Raw genomic sequence first — 14,294 nt, 5'->3', positions numbered from 1 at the left:
GGATGAGGGTCAAAATATAAACCAGCAAAACCTGTTTAAAACATTTTATTCATCTAATTCTATGATCAAAAGTATTCAGTAGTGAAGGATTGGTTTCAATACCAGTTTGCTCAATAATTTAAATACGTAAATTTAGATCCACTACAATCACATTACACTAACATCAATATGAAATATTTGACAGTCAAGTCAGTCTGGGCAATATGATCCTGACCAATCCTCCACTCAGACAGTATTGTAAAGTTCACATAGAGAGATCAGGTTTGAAATTTGAAGGGTACATAATTAATAAGCTCAGTGAATGCATGTGTTCAAGGTCACACCATCCATAGAAATCTTACTTGATCAGCAACATTTTACAGCTTACTGAACCCAAATGCACAAAATGCAAACTTACAATGATAATAAATAATTTCTCGTATGACCAGATAGATGCCAGCATTTGAATGGACAATTTTAATTGACATGGCATAATGTTATCACAAAAGAATTGGTACTATTACATTGTACCAGATAGAAATGAATTTTGATACACATTTATAAATTTTATTGCAACTACCCAATACATTAATGGGAAGGTAGACATCAAATGGACTGAGAATTGATTGAGTGATTAGAAGAACTGCCACACTCCGAGTATGGCATCTTTGATAGCTTCTATATACTGCGCCGGGACCCAGTATACCCAATACCTGGAGGCAGCGGTAGGCCCTAGCTGAAGTCCCTGCGAGACAAAAAGACGTTATCAATGTGGAGTGTCATCATTGCTATTGTTGGAGCAGCGCCAAATGTGTATTGGATAAACAGTGTGGTAGTTTAAGATTTTAGTGACTGAAATACACATGACTCACCATGATGTGATATTCCTCATGTTCTTTTATGGGTTCAGATGTGATACCTGAAAGAAAAGGATGGGATTAGAAATCAACAAAGTTTATTTTATTGAATGAATTAAAAAAATCACTAGTAAGAATATGATTTCGTATCAAAGATGCGATCAAATAGATAGTATATGGTACTCACTTTTGATAGAGGTCATGGCCAGTTTTTCAGTGCGCTCTTTTGTGCCGATCCAAAGCTGATCTTGCTCTGGTTTGAAGGTGAGCCTCACTTTGCCACCATGTTTATTTAACATGCCACTGAGGGGTATGGGAGGCAGTGGTTCCTGAAAGCAAAATAATCAACTCTAGATACAGTCACAAACTAAGTTTGATGAGGTAAAAGAGGCAAAAATTTATGTTATACAGTGTTATACAACATGCTGATGACTTCAATGTAGAATTGAAAGTGTAATGACTGTAAAAGAGAAAGAGAAATTGAAGTTTGTGTGTCCTACCTTGACTCCTTTGATGCCTGGCATTACATCAGGGGGGACACCCTTATCTAAGACTTTCCTGTGGATTTTCTGCATGCATAAAGGCTCTTTACTTGACTGGCTGTTTGCTTTCTCTTCTAATATTTCCTACAAAAATAAATACATGTCAATTAGGTCTATTAAAACTGACTAGTTTATGAATGTTTATTTAATCACAAAACTTACCTTAGGTGCACTCTTCACAGCCAATATGTCATCCATTTTGGAACCCACAAGCATCACCTTCCCACCTTTGACAATGCCAGCATTCCTCAATGTCATGGTGTCGCGGGCCATCCCTTTGATGATGAGCTTCTGTGCGGATTGTGGCACTCCACATATTCTCTCCAGATGCGCCTTCAAATCCAGCACAGACGCATCGTACGCAAATGTAATGTCATGCCTATTCTTGTTAAAAACTACGGTAAATTCGACCTGTTCCGGAATCTCACAGAATTCGGTTTCATCAGTCGTCTCCGACGTGCATGCGGCGCTCCCTGTGGGAGCTTCCATATGTGAATTCTCCTTCTCAACTTCTGATTTGCTCTCTACCACATCTTTTGACGATCCATTTGATATTAAAGAATTTGGATCTCGATTTTCTGTTGAATCTCCCTTTTCAGACGCTGAAAAGCAACATATTATCGTGAGTTAGCAATTTTCTAGAACAAAAGCTCTCCTTACACTGGACTGTAAGGACTGGTAAAACACATTTCTACGAGAAATAAGAATGGCAGAAACAATAAGCTTACCTATATATTCCATAATTTTAGGTACACTTTATGTTTTTAATGAATAAAATTATAAAAACACTGTATTTGTTTTGAAAAATAATTAAAATACAGCCGACTGGCTGACGTGAAGCAACAAATTTTACCACAGACAAAAAAATGTTTTCACTGATTATTTACGTTCAGAAACAGAAACTTCAATAAATTTATCAATTGTCAAAAATTATTTTTTGTCGTATGTTTAGTCGTTGCATTATCTAAATAGCTCTAGCTCTCAATTTGTCTATGAATGATCAGTGACAGCTGTCATGTTGGCAATTTCCGTTTCCATGGCGGCGATTTTGTAAACAAACGAGTTTCGCTTAAGATTTTGCGAGTTAATTTTTTCATTATTTGTTTTGTTTAATAACATGAGTTTTAATATCGACGACCCATTGGCGGGCATACTGAGCGATGGAAGTGACGATAGCTTCTTTGATGATGATATATTGGGAAAGAAAAAACCTGTAAAAAAGAAAGGTACCCCAACTCCTGAAAAAAAGAGCGCCTTGTTCAATTTAGATGTCGACAAGCCAAGCACTAGTATTTCTGAAGCTAAAAAGGATTCGTTGTTTGATTTGGGTAAGCCAGATGTAAAATCAGATGAACCGAAAGCTTCAAGTTTTAAGCCAGTTTCACCAGCTCCTTTCAAACGCACCCTTTCCAAAGAATCTGTGAAATTTGATTCTAAAAAGCCGGTGGAGACTGCGAAATCGCCAGCAAAAGCTAAAATCAGTGCGAGTGCAGACTCTCTTGACATATTAGGAGACTTGAACTTTGATACGAAGAAAGATGCAGGGCAAAAGTCTATTGAGAAGGGCAAAAGTTCGCAGTCATTGCTAGATGATATTCTTGGAGGCAGTTCAGTAAAAACACCCAGTTCCACTCAAATTACCCGCCCAGCTACTGCTGCTAAGAGTCAGGAGTTTGACTTCGATTCGATTTTGGGCAAAAGTGAATCAAAACCTAGTGTATCAAGCAAGAACGTTCCTTCAAAACAACCTGCTAAAACTGAAAAACCTAAAGATGTAGCGCCAAAGAAAAAGACTAGTGAAGACTGGCTGGGAATATTTCAGGATAAAGAAGAAAATGAGGATGCTACTGATATGCCATCTTGGCTTGGTGGTGGAGATTCTAAAAAGAAAAAGGCTGCTAATACTGAAACTAAAGAGCCACCGCAGAAGGCAAAAGAGGTTGCGAAAGAGGAAGAAAGAGATGTAGTAACAGAAAAAGAAAAGGTAAAAGAGTCAGTAGTAGAACCAATGCAAACAATAAATCCAATGTTGAAACCTGTCGAATTACAAGGTAGCAATGAAGACCTAACGGCAGAAGGTGCAGCAATGTACATGCAGGAACAAGAGTCACAGCTGATGGTCGCTCTGCAATTGAAGGCGCAGGAAGAAAAGCTTGCTTCTATGCAAAGTACGTAGAATTATTTTAAGAACTTGTAGAATGCTAAATGTAGAAGAAGTTTCAAAATTTTTAAAATTATCAAAGGTTCTGACATAATACAAAAATTACTTCTAATCTAGTGCCTCCTAATAGAAAGCGCAGTAGCACAGTAGGTGAAATTAATAATGCACAAAGTCCTATTAGCTTGAAATATCAATATGCCTCGAATATTTTACAAAACACTGGAACGACTTCGTTATCCTCTTTACACTTTTTACAAACCTGAAACCTTTGTCTATTTTTCCAACTTGCTTTGTTGGTAGTGCGTCAAAACGAAAGCCAGCGCTTGCACCGCGAAGCAGCGCGGGCTCATCACGACCAACTGGACGCCATGTTGCAGAGACAGATGCAGCATCGCGCTCAAATGCAGGCCATCATTAGCGCGCACCAGGAGAGGATAAGCCAGAGGATCAAGGTTGTATGGCAAACCCAGTACCCAGTCCAGGCTCTCTTGGAGTTGGGGGTTGTATATTATTGCGTTGATCCATTGTAAGGTCCCTCTAAGGGCGATGAATTTGTAAGCCCAAATCTACATCAGGGATAATCCCCGGCCTATTTGCTTACTCGCACAAGCAAAGCTGCTTTTGTCAAACCTACTGCTCTTAGATTTTTAAAATTCAAGTGATTTTACCATTGATTTAACTGCTTTTAAGGATTTTGTTGACCTTTTGTAGAACTGGCTACTATTGTTTATTTACTGTTAGTATTTTATCTGCTTAGAAACCAACGTGATTATCATTTTAGGCTCTATTAGGCACGTCGAACACGGAAGAAAACATATTAAATTCCAGCGACGAACTAGACGCTACACCAGGCGAGCGAAAAGAAAGTCCTCACATTAAAGAAAAGAAGCAGCTGTTGCAATTGGTTCAGTCTTTGCAAGAGAACCATGATAAAGAAATAGATTTGATGGAAACATCTTATAGGTAATTCTAAACATTTCTTTCTAAAAATATCGGTTAATTTATCATGATATTAAATTATTTCATTCATAATCAGACGACAACTGGCCTTCCTAGAAGTATCACTAAGTCAAGGCGAAGAAAGAATGAAAGAAGAAAGCGAGAAGCTGTCAAAGTTCTATTCGGAGAAGATACATTGGCTGGAGGAACATCAAGAGCTGTACAAGAAGCTTACAGAAGAGAACTTGACAGCTCTGACGGAACGTCATAAGGCTGAGAATGAGATGTTAAGGCAACAGCATCTTGAAAACGTCAGGATCCTTCAAGAACACCATGCAACTCTGATGGATAACATAAAGCGAGTGTCAATAAAATTTTAATTTTTTTCATTAATTAATTTCTATCTACTTACAGTACATAAATTATTTTTCATTCTAAAATAGAAAGACTGGGTTACATTGTGAACTCACGGCTTGACGTTTCGACTACTATGTACTATAATGTAACTCAGTCTTAAATGTCGCCTTAAGACCTGTGTCTTTTTATTTTAGTTTGAAATTGAACGCGAAAGTTTAAAATATGATTTTCCATTGTAAAGGAATGCAGTGAAGCAAGAACAAACCCTCATTCAAGATGCTGCAGGTTTCTCCTCAAATCTTCAAGAGCTGGTATCAGATGTAAAGGAGAATAAAACACAGTTTCAACAGCTGGTTGATAGAGTTCAATCGCTTGCAGAGAACACACAACGTGATGCAGAAAGAAGTGTAGAATCAAGGCAAACTCAGATTAATGGTCAGTTTCCTTTCCAAAAACTTAATATACCTTTAGATGATTAAATTATTAATATCTTGCATATTTCAGATATGATCCAGCAGCTGAAAACCGATCGTGAAAACTTTGAAAAAGAAAAAATAGAAAGCAGAGAAATAGTAAAGTTATTAGAATCGAGACTCAAACAGATGAATGAGGCAAGTATATTTTTAATGAAAGAAACAGCCTAGTAGATTTTTTAATTAATTTTAATAATCACCACATTAATTTCATGGTGTTGCAGTCAATAGAAGAAGAGATGGCTAATATGAAACAGAAGAAAATGGAGTTTGAATTTGAGAAGGCGACATTCAATAAGCAGACGGAATTTGCCAAAAATGTTCTGAAGAAACAAGACGAAGAGATTAAGGTACGTTACAGGGACTAACTGCGGTAGTTTATACAAATTAATTAATTATTTAAACGATTTATTGTGCAGATGGTGAAAGAAGATATGCAAAGAGAATTCCGTGAAAAAATAGACAAACTTAATGAAGAGAAAATGCATGTGCAAAAAGATAGTATCATATTGGCGAAAGAAAAAGCTTCAATACAAAGCATAAAACAAGAGCTGGAGGTAGTTATAGTAATTAAAGCAAAGTAAATAAAAGAAATTCTAGAAATGATTGCTAAAACATTATGATAATTTTCCGTTAAAATTTCAGAAAATGAAAGCTGAATTGCAGGCTCAAATGGAAGAAGTTGCAGAAGATAGATTGAGATTGAATTTGGAAAAACAACAGTCACACATGGATGAACAGAGAATTATGGCAAAGTAACTATAGCAATATCAATACCTACTATTAATATTGAGAAACCATCAAGATAAGATCACCATATTTTAAAATTATATCGTTTTGTTTCAGAGGCCGCGATTTAGAACTTTTAGTAAAAGCTGCAATGGAAAAACAATCTCAAGCAGACAAAAAGTATTCCGAAGCCGAACTCATCCAAAGCAAATATGAAGAAAGAATACGTCGCATTCAGGAACACGCTGTATCATTGAACGCAAGGGAAAAACAAATAGCTAAGGAAAAAGTATCCTTATCGAGAGAACGATTAGCGCTTCATAATGAAAAGAAACAAATGGAGAGCAGACAACAGTGTTCTTTATGTAAATCGACACAACAAGTTCCACTTTATAATTTCGAGACAGCTAATACCTTTCCTGATAGTTACCACAATGTATCAGTTTCGAGAGACGAAGGTGATTCTAATGTGATGTCTGCTATGAAAGCAATTGCTCAAGAATTAGTGAGTTTGAAACTGAAGAAGCAAATGGATTTACGTCAAAGGTCTGAGTTGAGTAGAATGTCGATATCAGGGCATGATGGTAGACACGTGGAAGAAATCGGACCACAATCTGATAGTTTGCAACCGCAATCAGCAATGGAGTCTACGTCTGGAGGTTTCAAAGTAAGTTAGTCATACTTAATGAATTAGGCAAGAGCGTTGTCTAGGACACTTACTACTATGCTACTAATGATGATTTGAATGTTGATGAGTGAATTCGTGTTCACTTAGCTTTACCATTTTAAAAAGTAATTTCTTATAATAGCTTAAAATTACCAGTCTTGTGACTACAGTCTAAAACTCTAAAACTAGGCGGCATCATGTCCCAGTTATACCTGTGGTACTTTTACTTATTAAAATTGTCTGTCTACAGGACTATATGGATCCAAAATTTATGATGTTGCGACTTGATATCCAGAAAATGTTTGGCAACTTGGACCGAAGCGATAAGGAAGGTGGCGAAGACGGTGCAGACGAAAAAGAAGAATAGTAATTTAGGTATACTTATTATAACTTTCATAATTATAAGATTAAGCAATAAAAGACTGAATAATTACAATTTCATTTAATTTATGAGAATGACTAATTAAAATTACTTCTATTTTACAGCTATTTATTAATCATGTTATCAAAATGTACACAAATGCCTACAAACCTATATTACATTTTAAAATTATAAATATCTCATTGTAAAAATATAGGTACATAAATTCTCTTATTAACAAATGTTTTAATCTAGATCTAGGGGTTGAAGCTGCAGACCCAATTAGGTTCTCACGCTTCATTTTAATGGCTTTAGGCATTTTAGATTTTTTAGTGATTCTACCTAAATATTTTTATTACAAATTAACTATCTTATGCACCCAAAATTAACATTCGCTCCCAGTCTTTCATAATAATTGCTTTAAGTAGTTTATAAACGTTATGGACGGCCTGGCCTTTGCGTAATTACTAATAACAATACGCATAGTTTGCACAGATCTGTATAAAATATTAATTCTAAAACTCTATTTCATTAACATTGTAAGAACATACCTACTAACATAAAGAGCCTTTAATATTATACACATTAAAAGGAACAGTTCCANCAGGTCCTTAATGTTAAAGTAGGTATATTATTATTTATACGACAAACTATTTACAAACATTTATGGAGAAGACTTTCAACATAACATAAGATTTAATTTTTCATTCACGAAACAAATAATTATCTATTTCTTTTTATCACAGTACAAACATTACACTTAACATCAAAATCGATAATTTTTTTCGTAATATAATTTTTATACGTGAAAACCAATAAAAATGTAATAAAATATCAAAATTAAATAATGCCGAAATGTTGAATTGGAAAACTTTGAACTGTATCATCATATGTTATGACTTCTCCCCTAAATCCTTTTGATATTTGACCTCCAGTAATTGCGGGTAATTCTCTACAATTGTCAATAGGATACCGTCTATGTAATTTCGCAGTTGGACGTTGACATCTTGTTGTTCTTTTAAAGCTTTCTGCAACTGCAATGAGAAAAAAAACAAGTTTAGTTAATGCCTTTTGAATGCAGGTTGCTGTAAAACCAAAGTAGAAACCAAAATAGTTTAATGGGTAATTGATATGAGCAGTGCGTTCAAACATGTATGTATATCGATGATATTATTATCGCTGGCGACGTGCTGTAAGCCCACAGTATGAAAAAGGTACCATTTTGATGCAAAATGTAACAAAATGATAGTACAGTATAGAAATATAGCGGAGAGCATGCATAATAAGTTAGTAGGATAGTTAACTAAAGGTACAACATGCACAGTTAGTAAAAAAATCGTACCTTTTCCATCTCTATGTCGAGATCAGTTTGTGTATCGCTACCATGGAGCTGCAAAAATGCATACATAAAAATATAGCTTCGCAAATATGTCAGTAGTCAAAGCAAAGCATTCTATGTATCTTAAATTAACTGAGAATATTAATATGGCATTTAAAGCTTTCAATTTCACTATGCAAATGTTTGAAATTAATTTTACTTGCATATGAAAATAACAGTCGAGCTTTGCATGCAAACATACTCATTAGCTCTCGTTGTAAAATTATGGGCATGGTTTTTATAGTAACTATTTACGGACAGAAATTTGCATTTAATTGCCTTGATAAACAAGTACAGTGATTGTTTTCACAGTTCATTGATGTTTTGCTTGTAAGAAGGAAGACATTTTAAACTATACTAATACTACCACATTTTTTATCATTGTGATTGTTTCAACATAATACTTCCGATCATTAATTGCGTGTTATTTGTTTAATCTTAACTTCCTTAGTTATTGTCTTTAAATCATTACAAATAATAATGTGAGAAATTTCTTGCACGAAATGTGAGTAAGTATAAAACAATATTTACGATCCCAAATCATCAATGTGCGTGAGTCACTGTAACCTATTTTTTTACCATGAAATGCGTTTGTTGTTTGCTTGTTAAATGATAAGTAATGTTGGACTTATGATGTTGCCTATCAATGGATGGAAACCTAAATGTTTTGGTTTAGTCTGGTGTTGTATTTACCTCGTCATCGCTCATCTGTGAGAGTTCATGCGCCAAGGAGTTGGTTCCAACGAGAGGGCCGCTGACGCCGTCCAGCAGGCTGCGGCCTTCTTCCACTCCGAGTGTTAGAATCTGGGCCTGCAGTTCTTCTTGCGCTTCCGATAGAGCTGCAAGGAAAAATCAAGGTTATTGGTTTGCTTTAAGGAGTGAATTTACTTAATAGTGTTCACCATGGCAAACGTGACTGCTAGGTATACGGTTTGGGATAATATCTTTTATCTTCTGTCACGGAAACACCCACTTAAACGCACGCTTTATTTATATCAATATCATAAGAAATGTATGATATGAATCATAATAATAAATGTGATAAGACCAATACACAAGGTTAGGTAAATTCGATAAAAAAATTACCTGACTGGCAATGGCGAATAAATGAACGATATATCGGCGTGCGTACGTGCAAACCTCTGAGTACCTTTGCAAGAGTCGATAAAGACTAAAAATCGCCGGGAAGTTGTTGTTGTTGTTGTTTCAGCCAAATGACGTCCACTGCTGGACAAAGGCCGGGAAGTATCGATTACCATTCCTTATGTAAAACTTATAGGCGACTTACATTTATTCTGTGTCCTAAGCAGCGTGAGTTCCTTTCTCAATTCATCGAGCCTCGGATCTGGTGGGGGTGGAGGCGCATCTCTCAATCTTTGAAGTTCCAGTTTAGCCGCAGCCAGCAAGTCTGCTGTAGCAGCTGCAGCTTCTCTCTCACGCCTTTCTGCCTCTCTTGCTGCGTTGAGCTGGGCAGCGAGCTCACCAACCTGCTCTTGGGCTTCGCGGTGAGCTCTAACTGATATTTCAGCGTTCGCTCTGAGGGTTTCAGCTACGCCACGGAGTCTTCCCACCTGGAATACAGAGGAATGATCATTAACCCTTTGTTATCATGTTTAATAATGATATCATTGGATAAGTAGGTAGGTATGTTAAAATTTTACGTAATTATTTGTGATCTGCAGAATCGGTGAAGGAATTGCATTGCACCATCACACAAATTCCAAATAACATTCTAATTAAGCACGTTATCTACACTGTGAACTGGCAACTCGATGTCCTTTTACCAAGCTAATTTTAATATATTGAATTGTAAATTTGGCTTGCTCTTTGCTTAGCTGTAAGCCGACAAAATCAGGCCTTACTCCTCCTGGAATGAATTTGTTTACTTACTTAAAATTTTAATTTGAGATAGTCTCACGTCACTTCTTTGACTTCCAAATACTTTTACAAGTTTACCTTGAAGCGAACAAATTTCCACTTTGGGCATCGAGCTGCCTATTTATGAATTTGAAGAAAACTATAGTCGATATTCGTTGACCGCTGGATTGTTAAAGGTGATCCTACTCCTATCATTTAGCTTAACTGGTGGAGTCAACGGGAATATCAGTAATTTTAGTGTCTTCACGACACGAGTGAATTGGTAATCTACAGACTGAGTGTACTGGATTTTAGAACTTATCGTCAATCACGATCATGTGAGGTTCTGGTCTTATAGGCTCAGCCCTTACCTCTTGCTTGAGATCAGAGGCCTCCGCCTCGGCAGTGGCCAGTCGGTCGGTGAGCACCGCCATCTGCGCGTCTCTGTCCCGCTCCACCCTGGCGATGGCTTCGCGGCACCGCCGCTGCTCCTCCGCGATGCGCTCCTCGCATCTGCACTCGATCTAAACGACAAAATAAGTATTATTAGGCCAGTAGAATTAAACACAAAAACGAATTAAATCGGAAATAATTCCTACTAAAGATTTTAGTGCTTTAATGGCTTCATTAGTTGCCCATAAAGACTCTCCTAGATTTTTGACTTCGACGGAGTTGTGCTTAAGTGGCGGGGGCCCCCGAAAGGGGCGCAATAAAATCTTTTGTAGGAATTATTTCCGATTTAAAATCTAATTCTACTGGCCTATATTGTTAAGAGTTTTTTCTGCTAAGCCACTTGAGAAGGACCAAGTTGAACAAGAAGCTTAATCACTATTAAAGTGGAAAGCGAGAGCATTTAAAGGACAGCTTAAACATTTTAAACATTTCATTTCGTACTTGTTACCAGTACGGAAAAGTCCTTGTTATCTTTTATTTATAAATCGTAATAAATTTTTGCTGTTAGATATAATTAATTATCACATCTATAAAGATTACCCATGAAATTGATGATATTGAATTTAAAGCTAAATCTGGCTGGAACTCGTGTTTACTTCAGTCTGATTAATAGATTCCAATCTAATCCCTTAATTCCTTTTATCATTAAGTAATTTAATTTTATGTTTTTTTTATTACTTAGCAATTTCTCGACCAGTTCTAATAAAGACTTAGAACTACTGGTAGTTGTGTATATTATTTTAGTTGGAAAAAAATTACCACTGCAATATTCCACTCTCAGAGCTCCCCACTTTGCGGATGAGAGGGAATAAAGGTAAGGGGCAGCACAAAAGATCCTGATAGGTTGACGTGTACTGCGCTCAGGCGTGGGCGTGGCCCGTAAATAAGATAAGATAAGATAAGATAATTTACTTCTCTGATCTGCTCATCCAGCATGTGGACCCTGGCTTGCAGCACGGCGTTGTCGGCCTTCGCCCTCGCGTACCGCTCATCAGCCGTGCTCTGTGTGTCGGCCAGTGACGTCACTTGCTGCTGCAGGAGTTGGACCTGGGGACCAAAGACCTTCATGTCAAGTTAGATTGCTAAAGAGAGGGAAAATTGAACATCAAATAGTGTCTAGCTCTACAAAAGGGTTCCAACCAACATTATTCATGTTGAGGACAAAGCTTTTTATATTAATTGTGGTCTATATTGTAGGTAGATAATACCCGCGTTTTCAGATGAAGACTCATGCAATACCTACACGATTGAAATCTACTTCTTAGTAAAGGCACAGTCCCCCTTAGACAGAACGCACTTTTTGATCGAATCGAAAATCGAATCCGTCAAAACTCCATACAAAAAAGGGGCTTTTCGACCACTTTTCGACTGGTTTGCGATTATAATTTGCACTTTGTCTAGACCCACAGGTTTAGTTTAGGTTGCAGAATCAATTCTAGAAATATTATAGCGCACGGGCTAATTCTACGATATTTTTTATTGATGAAGTTAATACAATGTTATTATACAACTTGGTTTAAATAATAACTTATTAAGTAGTTTCAATTATTGTGAAAAATGCAGTTAGGCTATAAGCATAGCTGGGCACCGTTAATCAAATAGTTAACTTCGTTAATCGTTAAACCGTTAATAAAAAAATTAACTTCGTTAAACGTTAAAACGTTACATTTAGCAAGATTTAACGCAAGTTAACGTTAATCGTTAATCCGTTAACACATGATAATAAAACGAAAAAAGTAATTGTATGCAAGGTTCAAATAATTTCGAAAGCTTGTATCGCGCACGGAATTTATTCCTCTTTTATTTTTTTCGTTTTAGTAACAACTGCATTTCAGAATAAAAGCTTGTTTTAAAAAAAGTATTTTATTATTATAATTTAATTTTACACTTTTTAGTAGAAGACTAAGAGCTAGTAAACGCGTCTACGTACGTAAATATGTATAGGATAGAATGTTGATGAATCATAAAGTTTGGGTCATCGTGGCTTTAGCAGCTATCCTAAAAAAACTGTCAGGTAAGGAGTTGGAACTGTCAAAACCGTCTTCCTGATGAGGCAACTACTTCAAATTATTCAATAGACTGTAATTCTACTTACGTTATACCATAAAATCTGTTTTTTATGTATAATATTTGGGCAATGATTAGAAGTTGTTTCGACATCAGCCACACAGTTTTGACAGTTCCAACTCCTTGCCAGAGAGTTTTTTTTAGGATAGCTGCCAAAGCAACGATGACCCAAACTTCATAATCCACCAACATTCTAACCTATATTGAGAGCATACGCTGACAAACTTTCAGCTTTTGTAAAATGACGTAGGTTTGGCGTTCACCAGCTCTTAGTCTATAGTATCTCAATCTCAGAGCCTTGGTTCAATTACAATACAATTTAGCACAAAAGTGCCCGAAAGACAAATCCAACATACCCAAACTCAATAAGTTTCCACCGTTTCATTTAGGAATTCCTATGGCCACCTCCTGACTCCATCATCAGACCACCTTAATGGTACCATAACATTGCATTTTCATCGTACTTACATAAGTATACCAAATTTCAGCTCAATCGGTTGAGAACTGGTCTTAAATTCAGTTGCAAGATTTGTCCCACACATACTAACAAGTCAATATAAAGCTTGTTTTAGAAAAAATGAATTTTTTATATCGTTTCGTTCTGGTTACAAAAACTGTTGTTTTTCTGGATGTTCTTGTAGCCCGAAAGTACTTGTCAGAACGCGTTTTTCTAGTGTTTTTCAGCGTGCCTGCTGTATCTTTTTGGTAAATAGTAGGTACTGGATTAACGATTAACGGACTTAGGATAATTTAACGGAAGTTAACGAGTCCGTTAACATTTTTTAAAGTTAACTTAAAAGTTAATCCGTTAATAGAAATGTTAACTTCGTTAATTAACGATTAACGGATTAACGAGTTAATGCCCAGCTATGGCTATAAGTAATAAATAATCTGTAGATCCTATTAACTACTTAATTAGCCTCTTATGCATTTTAATTTCCTTTTTAAACTTCCTCGATTAAAAATGTCTATGTGTGTTCAACTGAATGAATATTCATTAGTTATAACTTTTTCATTGAAGTGGGTTAATTTTAAAACTGCAGCTATGTTAATATGCTCATGAGTTCTAAATAATGTGTGAGTATTGAGTAGGTAAATATTCCTGCAGAAGCATTTTATGATAAATGTAGGAGGCAATATTTATGTTGTCATATTTAATTATTTTTACTTATTTATAGGTATATTATTTTAAATTCGATTTAATTGACTGCGTTAATCCACTAAATGAATAAAAATAATTGCGTGTTAAAGTACTTATTTACGATTAAAATAAATTTATATTTTTTCCTTTTTTATTTTTAATGTTCCTTCCTTCATTGTTATTACATGCATAATAGATAATAGGCTGCATTGTCTCTGTAAATTCTTTTATTTGTGATTTATTGTTGAACATCAGCTTCAAAGCTATATTTAAATTCACTCGGCTTATGATTTGCTTTCCCGAGTGTAAAAATAAGTGCAAATTTTGTTCTTG

General features: G+C 35.8%; 3 protein-coding genes across 7 annotated transcripts in view; 1 reads left to right on the top strand and 2 right to left on the bottom strand.

Moving 5' to 3' along the window:
• Positions 1 to 29: 29 nt before the first annotated feature.
• On the bottom strand, positions 30 to 2,244 carry LOC114365847 (ubiquitin domain-containing protein UBFD1). Its single transcript, XM_028322535.1, has 6 exons — positions 2,107 to 2,244; positions 1,541 to 1,980; positions 1,337 to 1,462; positions 1,024 to 1,165; positions 852 to 898; positions 30 to 724 (listed from the first exon to the last, which is right to left on the bottom strand). Exons 1-6 carry the CDS (start codon positions 2,117 to 2,119, stop codon positions 614 to 616), a joined length of 879 nt encoding a protein of 292 aa, XP_028178336.1. The 5' UTR covers positions 2,120 to 2,244; the 3' UTR covers positions 30 to 613.
• A 207-nt stretch (positions 2,245 to 2,451) lies between these two features.
• Positions 2,452 to 7,277, top strand: LOC114365844 (fas-binding factor 1 twitchy). Its single transcript, XM_028322527.1, has 11 exons — positions 2,452 to 3,546; positions 3,840 to 3,991; positions 4,321 to 4,502; positions 4,576 to 4,836; positions 5,077 to 5,270; positions 5,340 to 5,446; positions 5,533 to 5,658; positions 5,728 to 5,865; positions 5,954 to 6,063; positions 6,155 to 6,704; positions 6,955 to 7,277. The coding sequence occupies exons 1-11, from the start codon at positions 2,496 to 2,498 to the stop codon at positions 7,069 to 7,071; spliced, it is 2,988 nt and encodes a 995-aa protein (XP_028178328.1). The 5' UTR covers positions 2,452 to 2,495; the 3' UTR covers positions 7,072 to 7,277.
• Positions 7,278 to 7,320: 43 nt separating this feature from the next.
• nuf (rab11 family-interacting protein nuf) overlaps positions 7,321 to 14,294 on the bottom strand; it is a 98,857-nt gene continuing 91,883 nt past the window's right edge. For 4 of the 5 annotated variants that reach the window (XM_028322532.1, XM_028322533.1, XM_028322528.1 and 1 more), the window contains 6 exons: positions 11,666 to 11,800; positions 10,672 to 10,824; positions 9,732 to 10,014; positions 9,137 to 9,282; positions 8,408 to 8,455; positions 7,321 to 8,099 (listed from right to left, as the gene is read on the bottom strand). In XM_028322532.1, coding sequence (XP_028178333.1) covers positions 7,959 to 8,099; positions 8,408 to 8,455; positions 9,137 to 9,282; positions 9,732 to 10,014; positions 10,672 to 10,824; positions 11,666 to 11,800 — 906 coding nt within the window. In that variant the 3' untranslated portion in view covers positions 7,321 to 7,958. The remainder of the gene's footprint in view (positions 8,100 to 8,407; positions 8,456 to 9,136; positions 9,283 to 9,731; positions 10,015 to 10,671; positions 10,825 to 11,665; positions 11,801 to 14,294) is intronic. The other variant, XM_028322530.1, reaches the window with a different exon arrangement.

This window comes from Ostrinia furnacalis, unplaced genomic scaffold (genome assembly GCF_004193835.3).
Source record: "Ostrinia furnacalis isolate ACB-3 unplaced genomic scaffold, ASM419383v2 OfSCF7664, whole genome shotgun sequence".
In the NCBI taxonomy this organism is placed as follows: domain Eukaryota; kingdom Metazoa; phylum Arthropoda; class Insecta; order Lepidoptera; family Crambidae; genus Ostrinia; species Ostrinia furnacalis.
The sequence above is the reverse complement of the archived record's forward strand: the minus strand, read 5'-3'. Positions and strand labels throughout refer to the sequence as shown.